Below are 23,963 nucleotides of genomic sequence, written 5' to 3'. Positions count from 1 at the left end.
CAAAAGAAAGATAGAAAAACACCCAAACAACAACAACAAAAAACCCAAATCAAAATTGTCTGAAAAGGATTCATGTAGTTTCTTAGATTAATTCTAATGTAGTACTTTCTTTTCTACTTGTACAAGTATTGACAGTGTAATGCAAATAAGTATGTGTATCTGCTGCAATTTCTGTGCTTCTCAGAGCTAATATTTTTTTATTTTAAAATGCTAATATGCTTTGACTATCTGTCAAATTGAACTTGGTGTCTAAAACATTAGGTGTTCTCTGAAAATATAAGATTGAATGGGGAATATCAAAAGTGTCCTTATACGTTCAAATACACAAGATGAGATAAGACTGATCCAAAGGGCAATGCCAGAGTCAATCCACAGGGCATCCATGAGGCTGCTGTTTTTCATTTGTGGAAAGTCTTGATGGTTAAGCGAAGTCCCTGACAACTGGGAAAAGGTTGATGCTACACTCATCCTTAAGAAAGGCAAAGAGAAAAATAAAAAAGTACTAGAGACTTACCAATCTCACATGATTTGGTCCAAGCACATCTCTAAATATATTTCTGGACATGCAAAAGACAGGAAAATACTCAGGACTATGCAACATTTAGATTTACCAAGGGCAAATATTTTGGGGTTAACCTAATTGTATTTCTTTATGAAAAGAGTGTTTGGAATAGAGAACAGTGGGTGTAGCACACCTTCATTTTAGTAGAGATGTTGAAATAATCCCCCCAAACATTCTCATTTGGAAATGAGAAATGTGAACTGGATGAACAGACTGAAGTGGGATTGAAGTGTAGAGAACAGTCTCTTAGAATCTAGCTGGCAGGTGGCAATGAGTACATCACCATAAAGAGTTGCTACTTGAGCCCATGTTGAAGTGCAGAGTTCAACACCCAGACAAGACAACCTGAAGCACTGGCACAAGCCAGCAAGTGACTGACCGAGTTGCAACCGTGCCGGAAAGAACCTGGGAGCTTTGGTGGACTGTAGCATGGATAACAGCTAGCACTGCACTCTTCATCAAAAATAAAACAAACTACGTGCCAAAGTGACTGTAGGTAGTGAATGAAGGGGAATGCTGGGAGTCCAGAGAAGGCTACCCAGACGGCTGAGGCCTCAAGCACATGATCAGTGATGAGCGCTTAAGGGGGCTGGGCTTGCTGAGTCTGGTGTGGAGGAGGTAAGAGAAAATCTGAAGGCATCCTGCAGCTGGGAAGATTAGTTGCAAAAGACAACAAATTTAAGTCCTTGACAGTGGTGGCATGCTGTTTAAGGAGGGGCAAGGGCCCCTGACTGGGAGGTTCAAATGTTCACATCGGGAAAATTCTCCTTAATGGGAGTATGATGAAGCACCATAGTAGGTTATCCACAGAGGCTGGTGAAATTCTGTTATTGGAGGATTTTTTGAGATTCAGAGAAAGATGTGGCTGTCTTTACAGAGAGGGTGGTCAGACATTGGAATGGGCTGCCCAGGAAAGTAGTGGATTCTTCGTCCCTGGAGATTTTTAAAAAGAGACTGGATGTGGCACTTAGTAACCACCACGGTCTAGTAACCTCAGTGGTGGTGGATGAAGGGTTGGACTTGATGATCTTGAAGGTCCCTTCCAACCCAGCTGATTCTATGATTCTATGATCTAGTATTGATGATAGCCTTGAAGTTAGGCTGGACAACCTTATGAAGGCCCTTCCAAAAGGCTCTTCTGTGACTCTGTGAAATTACGGAGAGATTGGTCACAGAAATTTTGTCTAATTTTAAGAGTAGAGAGAACTAACAATTTTAAAATACAGTCCCTGTGCAATATCGCAGTGGAAGTTAATGAGGATAGAAAGTTGTTTCTCTTCTCTGAGTTTTTAATGGGTTTGCATTCTATGTCCCACATTGCAATTAGCCCCGTTGTTGTATTTTGGATATAATTCTCTCCTCTTGTCTGACTTCATATACTTCTGATACTTTCTCATATCATCTCCCTCCAATTTTCTGTGTACTGCACACATTGTCAAAACTGTCACAGTCTTGCACAGCTGGGCAAGTGGTAGCATTTAAGACGTCTGGCTTGGAAATAGTCTTGTATGTCTGGATAAATAGCAGAAGAATCAGAACTTGATAACTGTGAGCTGAAGCTCAAACTACATTCAATGGAAGTACTACTTAGGCTCTTTTCCAGGATTTACAATATGACTTTCTATTTTCTGAAATTGTTTGCTGAAACTAACAGTTATTATGGCAGGAAAGAAAAAATGAAGAGATGGTGGATGATTACCAGGATTATCTAGGAATATACTGTTGGCTCAAAGAAACACAGACTGGGAGTTTTGCCAGACAAAAGGTTGGACGTACATGGTTAGAGGGTGAATCTTAATTTTAGGAGCACTGTGTGTATAGAAAGGAAGGCTGACTTTAAGGTGGAGAATGAAAAAAGTGGATCAACACACAAATGAGTTCACAGAGATCTGCTTTTGCATTAGTAAGAAATTAAGAAAAGAAGAAGAAGAAATCAAGTTCTAAGAGAAATTTATGAGGTTCAAAATGATTGCAGGTCGGTGATGGAAAGGGAAAAGGGATGACAAGACCAATTTTATGATTGAGGAAGTAGAAGTTGTGCATGAAGCTAATCAGAACAGTCTAATGAGTAGATGAACATTGACTGCAAGAAAATGTATGGTTTTGAAAAGGTACTGTAAGAGAGATATTTTTGCCGTGCTTTCTTGCTTAGTTCTGGTACTCTGGCAAACAGAGTAGAAGGATGGTACAAATATATATTAGTAGTTTTCAAATGAGCACTTCCTTGTATCTTTTCCATATTTTATCAGTAGTGTAGATATTAGAATTTTGCCAGGAACAAGAAGTGTTAGATTTTAGAATATTACCACACACAACAAATGTCTATTCTACTTTAAAAAAAATAATAATAAAAAAGAAACTTGATACATTGTTATTTCCTTTCATTGTGAATTATTAATTGTAAATGAGCACAAAAGAATTTGCAATATGAAACTAATTTTAAAACTCTTAGGATGAAGTTCCTGTTCTGTAAATTTTAACTTTAAATGATCTTTTCCCCGTGGCAGTTACAAAGTCCCGAAGATAGTGGAATATAATTGAAAAGCTTCTCTGTAGCAGTAGGCTCAGCATCGCTATAATTAAACCTTCTTCGCCTTGATTTACAGCCAGTCTTACTCCTTGCAGGAAGGGAGCTTACTCATTGGTGAAGATGGCAGACCAGGGAAAGGTTTCAAGTTGGGAAACAGACGATTTCTGAACCTGATGTGGCAAAGATTGGAAGCACTTTATAGGGAATAAAGGGCGTTGAGTGGAGGAGTTTAGGGAGTAAGACCCCATTTTTAACCCACCTCAAAGTTCTCGATGAACTGAGGCGTGTGTAACTTTGCTACCTGCCGTCGCTTGACAGTGAGAGTCCCCCCGGAGGGAGTCGTGTCCGGCCACCAGCCACGGCCTCGGGAGGTGAGGGGCGGGCCTCGGGAGAGGCGGGATGAGCAGTGGCAGGGAGAGCCCCTCCGCGCTCACGTCTGGTTCCGTTCCCACCCCCGAACCGTGCCGGCACCCGGGCTGTGCCCTGCCCCGCCTTCTGCACACCCCAGAGCGCCCTGTGCCCCGTCTGCGACCCGATACCAGCTCCGCTCTCCCCCGCGCTGGCTCCAGCCTGGCTTTAAATATTTCGAGCGGGAAGCCAGCCCCTCTCCTGCACCTCCTCCTCCTTCTCCCCCTCCTCTTCCTCCTCCTCCTCCACCCCTCTGCCCATTCTCCCCGCCTCCCCTCCCCAGCGGCCGTCAAGACCCAGCGGCGCGGCGGCCCCAGCCGCTCCCACACCCGGGCGAGGGGTGGCGCGGCAGGAGCTGTCCAACTTTTCAGCACAGTTTCCCCGGAGCTTCCCTCAGGGAAGGCGGTGGCCGCCGCCCCTGCCCGCCCAGCGCGGCAGCCGGCAGCATGGAGGCAGAGCACGGCAGCGGCTTGTCCGCGATGCCCAGCGGCAGCGGCAGCGACGGCAGCAGCGACGGCGGCGGGGGCAGAGGGAGTCTCAAAGCCCCCAAGCATCTGTGGCGGCACGACCAGCACTACCCGCCGCAGCTGCGGCAGCACCAGTTCCTCCAGCACCAGCAGCAGCACCCCGGGCAGCCGCCGCCGCCGACCGCATCGCGGGGCCGCTGCCTGGCGGGGGCTCGCGTCAGGCACCGCGGCTACTCCGATACGGAGCGATACCTCTACTGCCAAGCCATGGACCGCGCCTCCTACGCCATGGAGACCGGCCACCGGCCCGGCTTGAAGAAATCGCGGATGTCCTGGCCCTCCTCCTTCCAGGGACTCAGACGGTAGGAGCGGGCTTGGCCCAGCGCTCCGGCCGCGGGTGTGGGGGCGCGGCGGAGGGGCCGCTCCGGGCCACGGGGAGGCGGGAGGCGGCGGCCGCCGAGGTGTGGGCACAGCGGGATCGCCCGTCCGACCGGGCGGCGGGAAGGAGAAGGAAGGGGGACCTCGCAGTTGCGGAGGTTCCGAAAGGGAGGTGGGGTCGGGATGGGCAGCCGTGCCGGGAAGCCCGGGCTGGGACGCTGCGGGCACCCCCCGGGCAGGGCTCGCCTGGAGCGGGCGTGACCGGGGCACGGGCGGCGCCGTGTCGTCCCATACACGCCTGTCTGTGCGTGGAAAAGCGGTCACAAAACACGTGGGTGGGAGCGGGACGGCGTCTTGGCCAGCATGGAGCCGTGAGCGGGCCGGGGAGCGCGGTCCCGCTTCCCACTGCCGCCCAGCTTCGCTCCGCTGCCTCCCCGCCTGCCCGTCCTCGCTGGAGCTGCCCGAGCTCCCCGGGAACCCTCAGTGCTGGTACCGAGTGGGAAGGACGCCTATCAGTGTGATGTTCGCACAAAGTTAAAATAATGAGAGCTCAGGGAGCTGGGAGACAGTGTGGCAAATCCAGGGTTAGGGTCCTGGTAGTTTGAATGGGTTTAGTTGAGAAAATAGGCTAATGGTTTCTTAGCCAGAGGGAGGAGTCCGTCATCTACTAGTCTATTGTTCCCCGCTAAATGAGCTGTGGATTTATTTTTCAGGGTGTAGCTCACCAATGACTATTTTGCCCTTGATGGCTATCACAGGCATCTGTTTTAAAATAAAATTCTCTGTCAAAATCAGTAGGATGTCGTATCTGAATGATCAATTTATTATTCAGTCTTCATTTTAGTAGCTGTAACCAATTCCCTTTAGTGGAAAGCCACACGCTTGCACTTGAATTTTAAGCAATCAGTGTGAATAAAGGATTTCTGGAGAGAATGGTGGGCAGAGGGGCAACACTTAATACTGAGTTACTCTGTAGATTTTTGATTTTCTAGATATTTAGATTTTTATAGTGTGATATGCTTGATGAATAAATAATAGAATCCTTTCTAAATGAAGATTGCTTTGTGTGTTTCTGTGGTACACACTGCATTCTTTATTATGGAGCCTTGGCCATAAATCTGAACACGACATGCTTGAATATTCTCTGGCACTGTTAAATCTATCTCTACCTAATGTTGACTTCATTCCCACTTCAGATATAATTAGGAAATAAAGAGAGGTTTGGCAATTGTAAATTAGAACTGTATTTTCAAATCAGTAGTCTTTAAAATACGTGTTTTAATATCTTTGGTTTTCACGCAACCATTCTGTTGATACACCTTTGTATCACTTGTGTGAACTCATGCTTGTCTGAAGTTAATGATTTTAAATTTTTCACCATGTAAGATTTGAAAACAGAAATCATATGCTTCAAAAATAAACAAATGTTCAATTTAAAGCTTTTATTCAATACATTCCTCTTTCCTTTATATGAAAATCCCTCTAGGTCTCTAGGGCTTTTGACCTTTAAGACTGAATGCATTTCTGTTTTTTAAATGCAAAGGATTTAATTTTTATAAATTATAATGGTTTGTTTGATTATATACAACATTATTCCATAAGTGATTTAGTTATTGACGAGATGCTAACTCCAGGTGGGAAGGCAGAGTACACATACTGGGTTTTTTGTTAATATTTTAGGGCCATTTTAAATTTTAAATTACAATTCATATGGTGCCTATCTAAGTAAGAAATAAAAATTCAGTATGAACATAGTTTGGTTTTTTAAACTTCTATTCTTTTTGTAAGTGCAAAAATATTTTGACAAGACATGTTGCTGTAAAATTAAGAGAGGTCAGTGGATTTTATTTTATTTCTATGGGATTGGTAAATATGTCTCAGATGTGCCTCCTTTTTAGAAGCAGTAAAACAAAGCAGAGTAAAATAGCCCAACATAATTCACCATTCCATGAGTTTCTTAGAATAAAATCTCATGATGAAATGAAACAAACAGCTATAACGTGGAAACACAAAGCACACTGTAACAAATTGCTTTACAAATACGTCCAAGAAATATCAGGAAAGGCTGGTCTTTCCAGAACTTTAATTTCAACTTTTTAGTCAACTGCTGGTTTGTTTGGGATTTTCGTATAAAAAGAAAAGCAAAATATTTTCTTAGTATTCTTGTAAAAGTGATGACTTTGGCAAAAAACCCCAATATTTTTGTGAAAGGCCTCTGTCCTTTTAAGTATTTCAGTTCCCCTTTTCATATTAAGATTTCTTCATATTTCTCTCTTATTTAACCTCTTTCCAAAAAACCATTTCTGAATGGATTCCCATGGATTTATCATGGTGTAGGTGACAAGTTTGTCTTTCAGAAGACCTCAAATTGCTCTGAATATTGTGTATAGAACTGTATAGAACTGGGTAAAACTGTGTATAGAAGTATGGAAAACACATCCGGTGTTAGGGATAGTATTAAACATTAATGTCTCAAATGCGCAAAAATTATATCTATGATGTTGTTTCTGCAGAATTTTTTTTGTTTCACTCTAATAATTCTGAAAACATCAATGAAAACTATAATAGAACACTCAAGAAGCCAAATATACAGCTTTCAAATATTTTCTATTTTAAGTTTGGTAGAGAACTTAAAACTACATGACTTATATTTTTCAAAAGAAACGAGAAGAAATTACACATGTTGAACTTTAATTTAGAACTGACTAGTACAACTTTATTATTCAAACTGAAGAGACTTAACATTTAAAAGGCAAAATCAATTAACAAAGATTCTAAACAGAGCTACTTGAAAAACACAATGTGCTTGTAGTTTGTGATATTAAGTATTATTTATAATCTTTCTAATGCTTTCTCTTTGTGATCATCAGTAACTTTGTACACAACTTATTTAGTACAGTACTATATTTTCTTCAAGGAATACAGTGTTCTTTCATTATATAGAAGACTGTATCAGAATCATTGACCAATGTATTCTTCTTAAAAGTCAAGATTATTCCTGTATTTTCAAATGAGAAGGTAAGTGCTTTGAATTCATAGACATAAGAGCTATACAAAAGCCAGAGGAGTCAAGAAAATAGCTGGCACTATCTGTGATCGGCTTTTTTTGCCAGTTGTTTACTGTGTGGTCTTGTCCAAGTCAGTTAATCTCTCTCTGACAATGTTTTCTAATGTGTAAAATAAAACCAGAAATGGAGTAATTACAGGTTCATGTTAAAGATCATAGAATAAAAGGTACTATGTAATAATTAATAGTAGTAGTGGAATTAGGAAATACAACTCAAATAATTTTCCATTCAATAGTGCAAAACATTCAGTGTAATAACTGAACCTGTTCTGGTTATCTGCAAAAATTTCAGGCACCTCTATGTGCTTTGCACATTATTAGCATTATTGCATGGTCTATATACACAGTTTAGTTGTTTAAAAAAATCCCAGCATTTTTAAAGGCCATTAGTCATATGTCAATTAAATCATCCTGCCATATCGTCTTTCTGTGTTCTATTTTTCACTACTGAAATTTCAGACTGGAAAAACAGAGAACAAACAGCACCAGTCCTAATACCAATAGCTGAGGAATTTCCCAGGATGTTGTATCCTTAAAATAAATCCTTATCTCTTAGAATGTTGACTTCTTTTTATCAGGTTTCCCAGACCATTATTATTTTACAATAGGTCTTCCATAAATTTTATCTCAAGTAATGTATTGATCTAGGCTTCTTCACAAAACCAACTTTTCATCTATACTTACACACAAACCACTGCAGAACAGTGAAGAAAAATTGGTCTTTTACAATCCAGGAATCCTTGTTCTTGTTCCCTATTGCTGTCTGTTTAAAAACCTACTTTGATAAGTGACCATTAAAATTAGTTGCTGTCAAAAAAAATCTACTTGCTCTCTTTCCATTTCTTCTATGGGACTATGTCTAACCAGGTAGCATTCATTACTGCATTGCTTACAAATGGAGATTTGTGTGATTATTTTTATTGAAGTGTCAATCTTACCTTTATACCATTCAGTAATCATTAATAAACCAAAATAATATTCAAAATTGAATGCAGCATAATGTTTCAATTGTCCAGAGGCTTTTATTCTCTACTAGGAGCAGAAATGAGTTTTGTGTGTTAGTGTCTTGACTTTTTCAAGTCTGGAACATTTGTATGCCACAGTAATCATTTATATAGATAAATCCTCAGGATTTGTTTCGATATATAGAGCCCCTGAAAAAATAATGGAATCTTTGCAAATCTTGGCAAATGTCTGTTTTGTTCTCTAATAAAATGCATACATCTTTCCATCCTAAACCCCGTTTCTTCTTCCTGCTTGGTTTGGAAAGCTGTTCTTTGTCCATTATGTCCTAGCTAATTCCACACAAATTAAGGGAATGGAAGAAGAATGTTTTCCAAATTACAGGCCCATAGATAATGCTCTCAGAATTTAGTAGCAGTGTCTAACTTAGAATTTTTTGTTTACTTGGCAGTGTATTATTTTTTTGTTTACTACTGAGTAGTACTGGCACCCAAGATGTTAAGATAATTGGCATATGCTCTCTCTCCCTCAGATACAAATTAATTTTAAAGTTAGTAAACATTATTCAATTAATGTTCTTTGTGAATTGTCCATAAAGATAAATTAAATAAGAAACATATGTTGTAAAATGTTTTAAATAAGTGACTGTAAGGATATTCTTTTTGTGTTGTGAGAGACTTACATTTTTTGATTGTTACAGTTGTGTGACCTGAAAAATAGGAATAACATTATTTTCATGCTTCTAAAATTCACATAATCACATATATTTTAATATGAATATTGCTGAGAATGAATGGTTCAAATTTCTTAATTTAGTGAGTATAGATCTGGTAACTTAGCAGGACAGTCTCTTCATAATCAAACAGAGAACAATCAGGATTTAAACACTTTTTCTTTGGCATAGCCATATGAAGTTCTACCTTAAAATTATTAGCATAACTGTTTAATGTATTCCTATTTTTAAAAGAGATTTTAATATAGCAATATTATTTGAGTATTAGTAGAGTTGTCTGTTGAGCACACAGGCTCTTCGTGTCAGCTTAGTGGCTCTCATCTGATGCTCTAAACAGTGGAGACACCAGGTGTGCAGCTGAGGAGTAATTTATATGTAAATTCTGTGTAAAACAGTAAGTTCCTTAAAAATTAATCTTAAATGGAATTAAATAATTTAACTACATGGTACACTTCGCTTAGAGAAGACTTTGGAGCTAGCAGGAAAACCTTTGAGATTATGTTGATGTGTTAAACCTATAAATGTGATAGGAAGCTGGGAACATATAGGAAAGCAAGGCAATACTCTGACCACTAAATAGTTTGCCTTGGTGGACAAGTTCCAAGATTGAATTTTTTGGTACTGGAAGGCAAGAATTTAATGAAGAAAATGTGTTAGACAAACACCACTCCATGTGATTAGATAGGATGATTTGAATCATCCCGGTAGGTTGGTACTTGCCAACATGAAGAATGTCAATGTTCCTCTGCCAGTTTAGTCAGTATGAGGTATTTGACAGATCTAGAAAAGATGAGTGTTGCTACAAAGTTTATTCTCATGAACAAGAATACAGTTTATTTCTTAGAAGAAGAGTACTTTTTTGATAATGGAGTGGATCATCACCATGTCACGATCAAATCTAAAATTCTTCCAATAGTCTAGAGAAACTACATTTAGTAACGCTTGTTTGGACTGCATACTTAAAGGTGATAATAACATTTGTGAACAGGAATGAAAATGTATAGGTAAGATTTTAAATTCTGCTGTTATTTATTTGGAATGCAGCAATCCTGTTACTTGCATCTCTTCCTTGACATTTTAAGGCCTTAATTATGTCTAGCAAGGGTTACAGTAGGGGACCAGTATCTGTCAGTTGTTGGTAGCTAGGACTTGCCCCACTGGTCTTCATTCCCCAGATTCTTTTTGGTTGTTTCTCTCCTGTCTCCTGTGTCTTCCAAATGACTTAGTGTGTCCTGCTTTGAAGATGTCAAACTAACCCTTTAGCTTAAAACTGTGGCTGCTATTATGCATAAGTGCCTGGATGCTTCCAGTTATTTTAAATAGGTCTGTATTACAGTGTTACGCTACAGTATTTGCACCATAGTTTCTGGGTATCTTCAAGTACAGTAAAGAAAAATAGCTACAGACTGATAATAAATAAGACAAGTCCACATGCTCAGTTAACTCAGTACATGCAAATAAATATGAAAGGGCTAAACAGAAAATAAAGACATATAGCACTATAGAATCATGGAATCATAGAATGATTTATGTTGGAAGGGGCCTCTGGAGGTCACCTGGTCTGAACTTTGCTCAAAGCAGATCTGTTAAGAACAGATTGCTCAGGGATGTGTTCCGTTCAGCCTTGAACATGCACAGGAACAGAGGTTTTGCAGTCTCTCTGGACAAACTGTTGCAGGGTTTGACCACTTCATGGTAAAACATTTTTCTAATATCTAATCAGAATTTGCTATGTTCTGACTTGTGTAATTTGCTTCATTTTGTGAAGTACTTCCTTTGTGCACTTCCAAGAGATGGGTTGCATCTTCTTTGTATCCTCTCCCTGATCAGGGAGGTAGCATAGTTCTCTGGGTGCAAGCTCACAAGTGTGGAGTAGCAATTCCACAGGTGTACTTTAAAGTCTAGTGGTGGAAGTGTTATTTTCCAGTGCTATTTATTACCTACACAATGTTCCTTATTTAATTTGCGTAGACTATCCCCTCGCTCTCTTTCTCCTTGTGAGGGACCTGTAGTCTCTTTCAAATTTTGGGGAGAGAGTTCAGCTGTGAGGATAATCAGGGGGAATAAAAATGAGAAAATGAAATTTCTCTGATTTCCTATCAAATAATTTGTTGAGGATTTTAGTATCTCTCAGAGATGTTCCCACTCTTGCTCGTCCTACCTTGGCCAAGTTGATCTAAGGCCATACAGCTCCAGACAGGAAAAATAAGCATGGTGGGAACAGTTTCCTCCAGGGCCATCCATCCATCCCTCTAATTCAAGAAATTAAAACACCTCGAAAAAAAACCTCATTCAAAAGTCCCTGGTCCAATACTTGAATCTATGCCTCTGACAGCTGAGCCTAACTTTCTGTTATTTCTACTATTCTAAGGTTTCAGTTTTTACACAATACAATGCCATGAATATAGGAGTTTGCAAACTGGATCTTGAAACCCAATTATTTTCTTTCTTTTTGCCATTGCCATTATAACCTCTTCCAAAACATATTTCCAAATTTGGCTTCCCTGAAAAATAGGTCCATTGCTTCTGGACTGTACAATGCAGAAAAACTGCTCATAAGCTCATCTCAAACAGCAAAAGAAAGCTATAGAGGGGAAAAAAAGCACAAAAATCTACCATCTTCGCGGACTTGAAAATCCTTAGGAAATTCAAAATATATGGAATGAGAGTTTAGCTTAGTTTAGTTATTCCTCCTAGACAAAAGTCTTAGAGCATCATTCCCACAGGAAAGTAAATGTGTAAAATTAGTGCTTGGTCATATATGAGGGGGGTTAATCAAAACCACCACATTAAAAAATCTGTGAGTAAAGAGATATTTGGATGTGTATTTGAACACACATATATAATGACAACCAAAACACATTCACCCGTAGAGAAATCAGTCCAACTGTTGAATAAAGTTAAGGAGGTTCAATTAATAATATAAGTTGATATTAAATACTGAGAGCAGAGTTTCAGAAGAATATAATGTGCTGCAAAGCTGTGCTTGCAGGATCTGCGAGTTCATGAGGCAAAGGTATATTATAGTCTCTCTCTCTCTCTGTGTATATGTGTATACTCTTCTAGGATATGTTCTAACAGAGGGATGAAAATTTCCTGTCAGATTCTGAAACTGAGAAATCATTGGATGGTCATCACTCAGCTATCACTACAGTTTATCACACTTATGTTTTGACATGTGGTCATGTTCACTTGTTTACAGCAGATGATCATAAAAAGTCATGGGAGTCAGAGCAGATGCTATTCAAATAACCTTTCCTGTTTTGTAAAGGTAATTTCATATTCATCTTTCTTTTGAATTATTAGCTTTAAACTCATAATTTTAAGTAACACTCTAAATTTCCTCTATTTTTTTACTTATTTTTTCTCTCCACTTAGGAAATGACATAGCACCAATTATTTCAAGGGAAGAGTTGGATTCTCAAGAAACAGTGAAGTGACTTTTTGTAGAAGTTAAAAGAGATGCTACTAGTGAGAAAATGTGGCAGTATATGGAAGGAGGGTAAACATTCTCTTTAACACTTCTACTCGCTTTTATAATATCAAATAAAAAATATCATAAATTTAAGGCTGTGATGTTTTTTGCAGATGCAGTTGTAGGTGCTCTCTTTCTCTCTCTCTCTCTCTCAAACACATGTGATACCATTAAATAAAATATTAGTAATGTCCCATCTAATGATGGGATAATGATATAAAGGACTGCTGGATGTATATATGTGCTACAGGAACTTATGTTCATTTAATTTCCCTCAGTCCACTTATAAACCTTAGATTATCAGCAAATCCATTTCTCTATGTACCAATGTTTTAAGAATTCTTAGGCATAATCTGTGCTTGGCTGTGAGAATAAAAACTGTCTACACTTAAGATAGGTATTTTGATATACCTACATAGTATAGGGTTTTCAATATGTGAGGAGAAGAGTGCCTCTGGGACATTACAGAAATCTCACCTAAAGATCTATCTTTTCTTATCAGTTAGCAAGGAATACTGTATAGCATAAAGCCTAAATTACTCACGTATTTGCCTGTATTTCTGTTTTCTTTTGGTGTGATTTACAAAAATGCAAAAGAAATTGATAGTTTTTACCAATAGCAACACTTTGAGAACACTAAGAAAAAAAGAAAATGGAGGAGAGAGATAGAAATTGGTTTGAGGAAACAGAGCCCACCACTAAATCTTCACTAAAATTGTCTCACCACATTTTGGCCACTGCTCTGGCTTCCATCAATCTATCTCCACAGTGATTTGTTGACTTTCCTTAGGAACTAATTAAATTTACAGTCATGCTTATTGACTGTAACTAGTAGTTACAAACAGTAACAGGAAAGGTGTTCAGCTGGAAAATGTAAATTTTTCTAGTATAGCCAACACAGCAGTTTAGGTGTATGGCAGGAGTTTGTTCTAAGCAAAGTAGTTTTCCTCCCAGCTCATACTGTCAGAAATTCTACATCTTCAGGAAAATACAAAGAAGCTGGTTTCCCATGTTGGTCTTCTGAAGACTACCAGATTTCCTTAAATTAAGGAGGATTTCATATTCACAGTTAATTTTTTCTTTAGAAATATTCTGCAATATCTCAAAGTTACTTTATGTTAAAGGCATAGCAGACCTTTTATGTATATGGATTTTAAAACTGGATGGTGAAAATATCTTCTATTTATTGGCTTAGAATCATAAAGCTGGGAGAGATTTTGCAGCTAGAATAGAACCCATAGCAGAATCAGCTACAGCTGTGGCAGATCTTTTACTTATTTTTTTTTCTTTTTATATCATATTTTTAGAGTCTTAATCTGGTTGTTTCTCTCTTCTACACTCTTTCCATTTCTGATCCATACCTTTCATCACATAACATGCCCAAAACTATTCAAAACCTTCAGCTAAGGAAATGCCAGAAGTGGATAGAACAGAGGCATAGCTTAAGTGTTCTGAACAGTATGTCTCTGTATAGTTATCCTAGTTTGATGATTGATCTTTTTTTCCCAACAGCATGGCAATGGTCTATCATAATTGGCTTCCAGTGCACAGTAACCTGAAATGCTTTTCAATAGAACTGCTGCCTAATCTTGTAGTTTCCCCCACTTGTATGTTGCTGCAAATCCTGTAATGATACACAGACATCAAGCACTTCTTTGAGCTCATGAAACATGAAAAATGACTATAATTAAAACAGCTTTATTTTTATAATGTAACATGTAGTATTGAGTCTGTAGGAAAACCTGTTAGATTGTTAAAATTTTTGATGCAACAGGTAGTGTTCTATAAACAGCTAGATGAAAAGCTTGTGACTTGATAGTCCCATTGAAATAACAGGCAAACATTGATACCACAGTGGTAGAAGTGTCAGTATAGTGTAAAGTGTGGGGTAGTATAAAAATAAAATGCAGGGTTGTTTTTTTATTTTTAGCGAGAAATGCATACGAAAAGAAAACAAAGTAAGGAAGTAACATAAAGTGTCTCTTTTCCTAGGGTGAAATATGCAGCAAATAATTAACTTATTCGTTGTGAAGTTCTTATGTATATTAAACAATGAAGCAGTAAAGCATAATCTCATGAATGGAAACAACTGACTAATCCTTACCTGGATCACACTCAGAAGCAAAATTACATCAGCAAACTTTCTACTCTAAAAGTTTTCTATACCCTTGTCCAGAGTGTACATTAAATTTTTTTAGATCCATTAACTTTTAATGACCATAAATGTGGTTGAAAAATTAATGAATGGACCCAGAAAAAAATAACATTATCAAATACGGTAAATATTTTTTATATTGTTTTAGAAAACCTTGATGCCCAAAATGCAATTTACAGTATTTGATTCTACCTCTATTTAAAGAACCCCTCTTTTATTAATTTTATAGCTGCACTTAGTAAGGGTAAGGAAACTTGCAGTGTAATTTGAAACACAGGTCAGAGAAAAAAAATTGGTTTGAGCAGGCAGTAACAAAACTTAAAGAACAAGGAAATTAAACTGGTACAGAAACCTAGAGAAATGCGAAGACTAAAACACACGCAAATGTTTTCTGTCTTCAAACCACATGATATTAAATATTTTTATTGGTGCATAAGTTGGATATTAGCTGAGAAATTCACATAAGTACGTGTTGATTACACATCACAGAACTTAACCACTGAAATTCTTGCTTTAGATACATTTAGATACATTTGGTTTAAGGTTATGCATTATTACCATGTACCAGATAGTGAAAGGGAAATGTTTCTGCTTCCATGTCTTCCTCCTCTTCCAAGAGCTATGTTTAATAAAATTTGCCTTTTTAGACTTTTCAACAGGGAGGTGATAAGACCAAGAGTTCCCAGGGCGTTGCTGTCTTTACAAGCTTGTGTATTAGGAAAACGCCTCTTCTGTTAGAACTAAAAAGACTTCTGGCTTAATACGAACCCTAACATTGCAAATTCAACTTTCTGACTTGTTTGCACTTCTTATCAAAAGAAAGAATCAAGAGAGTTATGAAATATACAATTCAAATGGTCCTAACATTTTTTAGCTGTATAGTTTTATTCAGTTAAGAAAGAGAATGCTTTTTCAAGATCCTGCTTTGTGACAGCAGGGATTATGGTCATTAGCAATGTGATATGCAGAATATCAAATTCTAGTACTCATTTCCCGCCATTCTTGATACAGTTCAAATGTACTGAAGTGTGAATTTTTAAGTTTTCCACATTCTTGATTCTTCATTTGCACCCTAACTTGTAGTTCATAAAAAAGATTGTTACAATCTTTTAGTTGGAAAACATTTCCACCACTTTAAATTAAAATAATTACTGAAAATTGATAATGAATCTCAATATGAACTTCCTCAGGTTCCCAAGAGTTGAATGTATTATGAACATAGTGATTATTTAAAACCATGTGGAATTGCTCACTTGCCAAAAACAAGCTTAAAGTGAATGGCAACCTCTAGGGTAGAGCACCCTTCTGCAGTTGCATATTCAGCAGAAAAAGAAATGAAGATGCCAAGACATCCTGTGCTTTGTGTTGGTTTCCTAAGTGCAAAGAGTTCAGTAGAACAGGTGTAAATTCCTCAGTGTCTGATCCCCACATTTATATCTCTTGGCTGTAAGGAAGGTTATGCCCAGCTATATCCACTCTTACCACACATGTGAAAATGCCATAAGAATATAAAATATATATGTGATTATGTATTCCTCAGCATGAAGAAAGGATGTTTAAACACAGCCTAAGGCACTGTTGCTGTTCGGTTTTCAAAGTTCTTACCACGATATACAAGTAAAAGTGCATCTCTTGAGCAGAACTTAAACAAACACAGCTGATGGATGTTGAATAGTTTCTAAGTGTTGAATTCCACTTTCTTATCTATTATTCTAGGTAATAATGATGTTTAACCAATTATGTATTAAACATATACCATTTTCCTTGCTTCTAAGACATTGCTTTCTTCTAAGACTTACATAGCTATTTTGTTTATGACACAGATCATATTAATATTAAGGATGTTAGTAGAGAGAAAAGAATATGTTACTTTCAAAATGTTTAATTTCACTTGTGATCATATCATCACATACTTAGCATCTCTTTTTGGTAATTTATATATTATTAAATTTGATTCTCTCTAAGTTTAATTTTATGTTATGTAATTTAAGAAAATAACTTCATATTTATAATGCTGTTTTAAATTAAAAAAAAAATTTCTGAAAACTGTAGGTAAAATAACTGCTTTCTCAGTAATTTCTAAAATCCACATTAATAAAATCCAGTACACTGATTAAGTTATTTTGGTATATTTTAAAGGAACTGGATCAAAACCAGAGAATTTATAGTGTTGTGTTTTTATTATAGAATTTTTTATGTTGGAAAAAGCCCGTAAGATCCTTTAATCCAACTCCTTATAGGACTTGTGCTCAGACCCTTCTCCAGTTCCATTACCCTTCTCTGGACTCACTCCAGCGCCTCAATGTCTCTCTTGTAGTGAGGGGCCCAGAACTGGACACACTTGGCCTTGTTGTACCTCATACAACTGGCGTCAGCCCATCAATCCAGTCCATCCAGATCCCTCTGCAGAGCCTTGCTGCCCTCCAGCAGGTCAACACTCCTGCCCAGCTTGGTGTCACCTGCAAGTTGACTGCAAGCAGACTTGACCCTCTTGTCCAGATCATCAATAAAGACATTAAACTGGACTGGCCCTGATACTGAGCCCCTGGGAACACCACTGGTGACCAGCTGCCAGATAGATGTAACTCCATTCACCACCACTCTCTGGGCCAAGCCATCCAGACAGTTTTTAACCCAGTGAACAGTGCACCTGTCCAAGCTATAAACAACTGGTTTCTCTAGGAAAATGGTGTGGCAAATGGTGTTAAAGGCTTTACTAAAGGCAAGGCTGATGACATCCACAGCCTCTCCCTCACTCACTAAGTGGGTCACCTTGTCATAAAAGGAGATCAGGTTGGTTGAACGTGACCTGCCTTTCCTAAACTCATGCTGGCTCGTCCCAGTCCTCTTGGTAGTCCTGGGCATACCATATGATGGCACTCAAGATGATCTGGTCCGTGACCTTTCCTGCACCAAGATCAGTCTGCCAGGCCTGTAGTTCTCTGGAACCTCCTTCTCACCTGTCCTTTAGAGGGACATCACATTTGCCAGCCTTCAGTCAACTGGGACCTACCTGGTTGACCGGGATGGCTGGTAAATGATGTAGAGTGGCTTGGTGAGCCCCTTTGCCAGCTCCCTTGGTACCCCTGGGTGGATTCCATCTGGCCCCATAGACATGTGTGTATTTAAGTGGTCTAGTCGATGGCTGAACATTCCTTCTTGGATTATGGGGGCTTCATTCTGCTCCCCATCCTTGTCTTCCTAGTCAGAGGGCTGGAAGAACCCAAGAACAACTGGTGTTACTAGTAAAGACTGAGGCAAAGAAGGCATTAAGTGCCTCAGCCTTTTTCTCATCCTTTGTCATTTTGTTTCCCCCTGCATCCACTAAAGGATGAATATTCTCCTTGGCCTTTCTCTTGTTGCTGATGCATTTATAGAAACAATTTTTTTTTGGTCTTTTACACCAGCAGCCAGATTAAGTGCTAGCTGGGATTTGACCCTTCTAATTTTTCCCCTGCATTACCTCACAATATCATTGTAGTCCTTTAGAGTTGCCTGCCCCTTCTTCCAAAAGTGATAAGCTCTATCTTTTACTCCCAGAGTTCCAGCCAAAGGAATCAGGATAGACTATGTTTGATAAAATATATTTATCCTACATAAACAAAGATTTAATTATATTAATATAATCTTATTATATAACTTATTTGCTATATAGAACAACTAGTATAATAAACACATTGCTGGTGAAAATAATTTCATTTGGGATTTTGATTTATAAATATGTTACATAGATGGACGTTAAAATATGTAAAAATATAATTTATATCTTTCACATTATTAGATTTTGAAACTAGCACAAACTTTTCTCCATTTTCTTAGGAAAATTTCCTGATTTCTGAAATGCACGGCACCTTGTGGATATTGAATACATTTCATTTTATGTGAATAGAATGTAGCTGGCTATTCAAAGTAATTTAAGTAATTCTTTTATAAAGGCACAATATTAAATTTTAGAAGCCAGAAAATGTATATTACTTTCAAAACTGACTCAGTAGCACAAAGTGGTTATTTATGTCCTTTCAGTATGTCATTTCTGTTATCATGCTATCATTGCCTTGGTTTTGGTGGCATTGAAGCCTCAAACAGAATGATGAGTCATTCCAAAGATCAAATTATCCTGTAATAAGCCGAAGATCATAGAATTTAGCTATATGTAAGAAGATTGCAGATGCAAGGAAAAGTACTTATGGGCAACTTAGCCTAGATCAGAATTTCAAGGCATCCCAAAAAGGTTTCCTTTCATAGATGAAGTTTCTTGTCACTTCAAACTGTGGAGACAAACATCTCTGCTAGAGTGTCGTGGAATATTGGATCAGTACAGGAAATCAGTGTTTTAGTATTTACATAAAACAGTGTAGTTCTAAAATTCCAATAACTGTTGATACTGAAAAAGCATCACCTTCTGATTACGTTCGTTCTCAGAAGGGAAACATTTTTCCAAGTCATTCCATAAGCACTGTATATCTTTTAAATTACAGGAACTTCAATTTCTACTTCCACTGATTTTGTAACTGCTTCTGAGTTATATTAATTTCTGTATGATCTGTCAGCACTTCTCTCTCTTCATATAAACAGAAGGGTATCTGAGTGGGAAGAATGTGGTAGAGTCAGATAAAATCACCTTTTTTTTTTTTTTTCATTTCTTAGGAGGAACCTAATGGATCTTTGGGAAAATATTAAAACTTAACACCAGAGAAATTTGTGTGTTCTCCGAGTTGTGCAGATGCTAATTTTGGGTGGCTTTTGTTTCAAAATACTATAATATTTTTGCTGTTTCTGGTTTTTTTCATCAGGGGATGTCAGTCCTTACTTTTGATACTGAAGGATTATTTTATTACCTGTCATCTGAATAGGTTTAATGTATGGCAGAATGTGTGGTTTGCAATTAAATCTACAGTACTCGATCCCCTGTTGAATTCTTTGACTGGTCAGGCTTAATAACTTTAAGTCATGTTCATGTAGAATATTATCAATATTTTTGCAGATATCACAGGAAAGCAGCCACTCCAGTGGAGAGTAAGGGGTTAGTTTTGAAATTGCTCTATGAGGATTTCCCCCTAGCTGAAAGAAAAGAACATTTTCAGCTTATTTGAAAATTTGACACATGTTAATTGAGAGTTGGTATCCTGAGCTGATTTTGAAGTGGGAGTCATCACAGAGGAAATAAGAAGTAGATAAGGAGGGAATAAGTAATGACCAATCTTGAAAATGAAAGGAGTAGCTCCTATTTGATGCTATAGAAAGGGGAAAAAGACAGCAGGCGAATGCACCAAAGGAGACAGAGATCTTGAAGAAATTGATTAGGTAATTTTCTTTGCAGCAGCATTCTACATGAATAAAGTAGATATAATTTAATAAGACTCTGTATGTTAATGCTATCTTTGCAGATGAATAGGAAAAGTTGCATCCAAAATGGGTTTTTCTTTTCAGTGTGCACCTATTACCTTGCATAGAACACCCCTGAACAAGTATCAGTTACTGGTTGTATTCATACCCTTAAGCAGCTACACTAACTTTTCTTTAGTTCACAGAATCATAGAATGTTCTGAATTAGAAGGGACCCAAAAGGATCATTAAGTCCAGCTCCTGGCCTGCACAGGACAGCCCCAAGAATCACACCATTTGCTTGAGAACATTGTCCAAACACTTGTTGAACTATGGCAGGCTTGGTACTGTGACTACTTCCCAGAGGAACCTATTCCAGTCCCCAACCACCCTGTGGGTGAAGAACCTTTTTTTAATATCCAACTTAAACCTCTCCTCACAAAACTTCAGGCCATTCCCTTGGGTCCTGTCACTGATCACCACAGAGATGAGATCAGTGCCTGCCCCTCCACTTCCCTTTGTGAGAAAGCTGTAGAGTGCTCTGAGGTGCCACCTTAGTCTCCTCTTCTTCAGGCTGAAGCATCTTTGCACCATCTTATCTCAACCATATGCAGAGGACTTGTGCATGATATGAATTTATTTTGGGAACTCTGTAGGCTCAAAGTCATATATATGTTACTCTAGTCGTTGTTGTCTTTTATTTTCTATATATTTTTCTAAATATTTGTATTTTATAAAATATTTCAGTTGGAACATTATAGGATAATTTTAGATAAATTTGAAATGGTACTTTAACTGTTATCCATTTGTATGGGAAATATGAAAAAAAGCCCTCCCGGCATGTCTGGATTGTGCCTGTCAGCAACAGAAAAACATATCTCCAGATATTTTCATAGCATATGCTGTACTCCAGTGAAACCCCATGTTTCTTTTGTAAGGATGGTCTGTTCTTTCATCAACATGTGGGTGATGATTGTGCTCGACCGTTTGAGAATGAGACTCCTACACTGGTGTATGCAACTAAGTGAGCACTCCCACAACTCCTTAGATGGAATTGGTAAAGCGATTTTATTGTAGGGGCTGCCCCAGACAGGGCACAACTGAACAGGTTGGGAGAAAGAATTGAAAAGCCTCGAACACAAAATGGCTCCAGCCTTAAATCCCCAAGACAGGGAAGGTGCCAGAACAAGGGGAGGACTTAAGGTGGAGCATGCAAATCATAACCATATAAGGAAAAAACCATAAATATGCATAATACTGCTGCAAAATTAAACCAATCAGAACACAAGAATCAAATACACAGGGAAAAAGGTATAACATACACAAAACCATACAATGACAATAAACCAAATACAGAATTTATAATTTTCAATCCCTCAACTCGCTGTTATGTTTTTATCATATTGTGGCATGTTCTGTTCTTATTTCTTCAAAACCATCTCTTTCAGGCCTTCTTTGCTATTAATTAATGTCCTGATAATCAGAGGAATTGCACAAACTTGGTTTATCACAGGGATACCTTGAGAAGTATTAGGTATTTGTGCAACTGTTATAAACCATTTTTTATCTGTGCTTTCTTTGATTTTCTTTGCAGTCAGTGATATTCTCTGCTTTCAGTGATATAATAAATATATTTCCCCACACTTGACTGGGGAAAGAACTGCAAGTAACTCATTTACCGTGAAGTGGGGTTGCAAACCTAGATTTTCTAGCACACTCTGCAGAGGCTATAGCATGTAAAGTACTTCAATTATTCATAAAACCCTCACCAAACTCCCATTTTGAAGATTCAAAAAATTACTTGCACATGGATTGTCAGCTAAAATGGAAGAATGCACAAAATATGACTTTAGTTTTGCATAGAAATTTAAAGTTTCTTTTAGAATAAAGACAGAATAATTTCTCAGTGAGATGATAACCGAGGAAAGATTGCAACTGAAGAATAAGATACTCCAAATTTTCTACCAGGTTGGGGATGAAAACAAGTTACTATTTTGGCAAAGTGACAATATAAACCCTACATATTAGTTAATACAGTTTTATGCAATGGGTGAATAATAGACATTATGGTTTTGTATACCTAAAGGCATAGTACTGTTCATACAGGCTTTGTTCAGCACATAAAAACTGCTTCCCTTTTGCATTCATTCAAATGATAAAAAGGGTGTCAGAAATTTGGGCTGTTTGGCAATTATCTATCTTTAAGAACATTTTCAATATAGTGAGTCTTGTAATATATAACATTCAGGTAGATAGGCTTGGCAGGAAGTTTTTTTCATATATCTTATTCATCTGGTCTTATTATATTTCTGGGAATATACAATATTCATATGTGTATATATGTGTTATCTGAACACTCATGTGCATGTCTGATTCTGGTGATTTTTTGAAAGCAGATAAAAAGACCAGTAAGAGAGAGGTTGTAAAAGTAAGTTAAATGTCTATACAAACAGCTATTCCATGTTAGTATTAAGACTAATTGCACTGCTTTCATTGTCTGTGTCTCTGTGAAGCAGGGACATTCTACTGTCTCTATGTATAAACTTTAATGAAAAATAGAGATTCAGTAATACTCAATAGATAAAACACAAAATATCTTGAGACTAAGAAATGTATAATAATTATGATGTTGACACCTCAATTAAAATGGAGATTAAATATACAGATGAGAAAAAATAGCTGGAAGAAACTGAAATAAAGTAAATCAGTAGCCACTTTTTAGACAACTAGGTTTAGCAGACATACAAGTTCTACACTTTCACTAGATGAGAAATCTAGCAAAAACAATTTTTTCTTTAGGGATCAATTTTAAATTCCATATATGTAATTTAGTCTTGCAGTAACTGTATAAATAACAGCTGTAAAAGTAATTTCTTGTAAACTGCAGAAATATTGGGATTTTCTCTGTTCTCTGCTTTGATTATTTGGCATACGAAATGGTGAGCAAGAAAGAGAGAAATATTACTTTCTAAACCTGCACTGTGAATTCCTACAAGTAATGAGAAAAATGGGACATGGATCATTTTTATGTTCCAAAATTCACCTTACAGACCATGAAAGAGATCTACTCAGAGAATGGTTACGAATCACAGGTACTGTCAAGCTACCTATTATTCAATTATATATGGCTCTGCATATAAGAAAGGAAACTGTAAGTCCCAGTCCCATTTGATTATGATGTTGATAATTTCTGAAGAAACATTTCCTCAGTGTTTTTTCCCCACTTTCACTAGAAACACAGAATTCCTTTAAAAATGCATGTGAATGGCCAGTTTTGCCAAATATGAATGTGTTTTGTTTTCTCCGTTATACCTTGTTTTTTGATAGCAAGTTCTGATCACTGTTCACTTCCTTGCTACTTAATGTGGAATTGACAAACTTACCCCCCTCCCCCCAACCTGTAGCTGGGTAATCTGAAATTACCTTAGTTGAAGGATAAAATTTCTGAGATGATGAACAGTTCTAAGAGAGAGTTGCCATTTTCCAAAATCTAAGTATTTTATGATGTCCAAATGTGTATCATGTGTACTCCTTTTTTTTTTTTTTTTTTTAGTGACAGGACATATTTTCTACAAAATTATGCAGAACTAGTTATAGTTATGTGTTTTCACTGAAATCCACTACTTATGCTGTGTTACTGGTAGTGTTGCCAAATTATACTGTAATGCATACTGGGAGGTGTTCTATACAGGGAGAGGGTATGCTGTCTGAAGACTAGAGAGGAAGTACCTTACTTAGAAGAACACCTTTCATTGCTTTGCTTTTTGAAAAATCAATTTACCTACCACATTTTAAAACAAAACAAATTCTACAAATCTCCTATGAAGAACTTTCTAGGTTTCTAACTACAAAGGAGGACAGCTATGGCAGAGGTTACTTTTGTAACGAGGTGGTTTACCC

The 23,963-nt window shown here is 37.8% G+C and overlaps 1 protein-coding gene across 1 annotated transcript in view; it reads left to right on the top strand.

Moving 5' to 3' along the window:
- Nucleotides 1-3,937: 3,937 nt before the first annotated feature.
- LOC116780155 (cAMP-specific 3',5'-cyclic phosphodiesterase 4D) overlaps nt 3,938-23,963 on the top strand; it is a 394,135-nt gene continuing 374,109 nt past the window's right edge. Inside the window, exon 1 of the mRNA XM_032674704.1 lies at nt 3,938-4,329. Coding sequence (XP_032530595.1) covers nt 3,947-4,329 — 383 coding nt within the window. The 5' untranslated portion in view covers nt 3,938-3,946. The remainder of the gene's footprint in view (nt 4,330-23,963) is intronic.

The sequence above is a fragment of the Chiroxiphia lanceolata genome, chromosome Z (assembly GCF_009829145.1).
Source record: "Chiroxiphia lanceolata isolate bChiLan1 chromosome Z, bChiLan1.pri, whole genome shotgun sequence".
Classification (NCBI taxonomy): Eukaryota; Metazoa; Chordata; class Aves; order Passeriformes; family Pipridae; genus Chiroxiphia; species Chiroxiphia lanceolata.
Note: the sequence above shows the minus strand (reverse complement) of the source record. Positions and strands in the feature narration are given on the sequence as shown.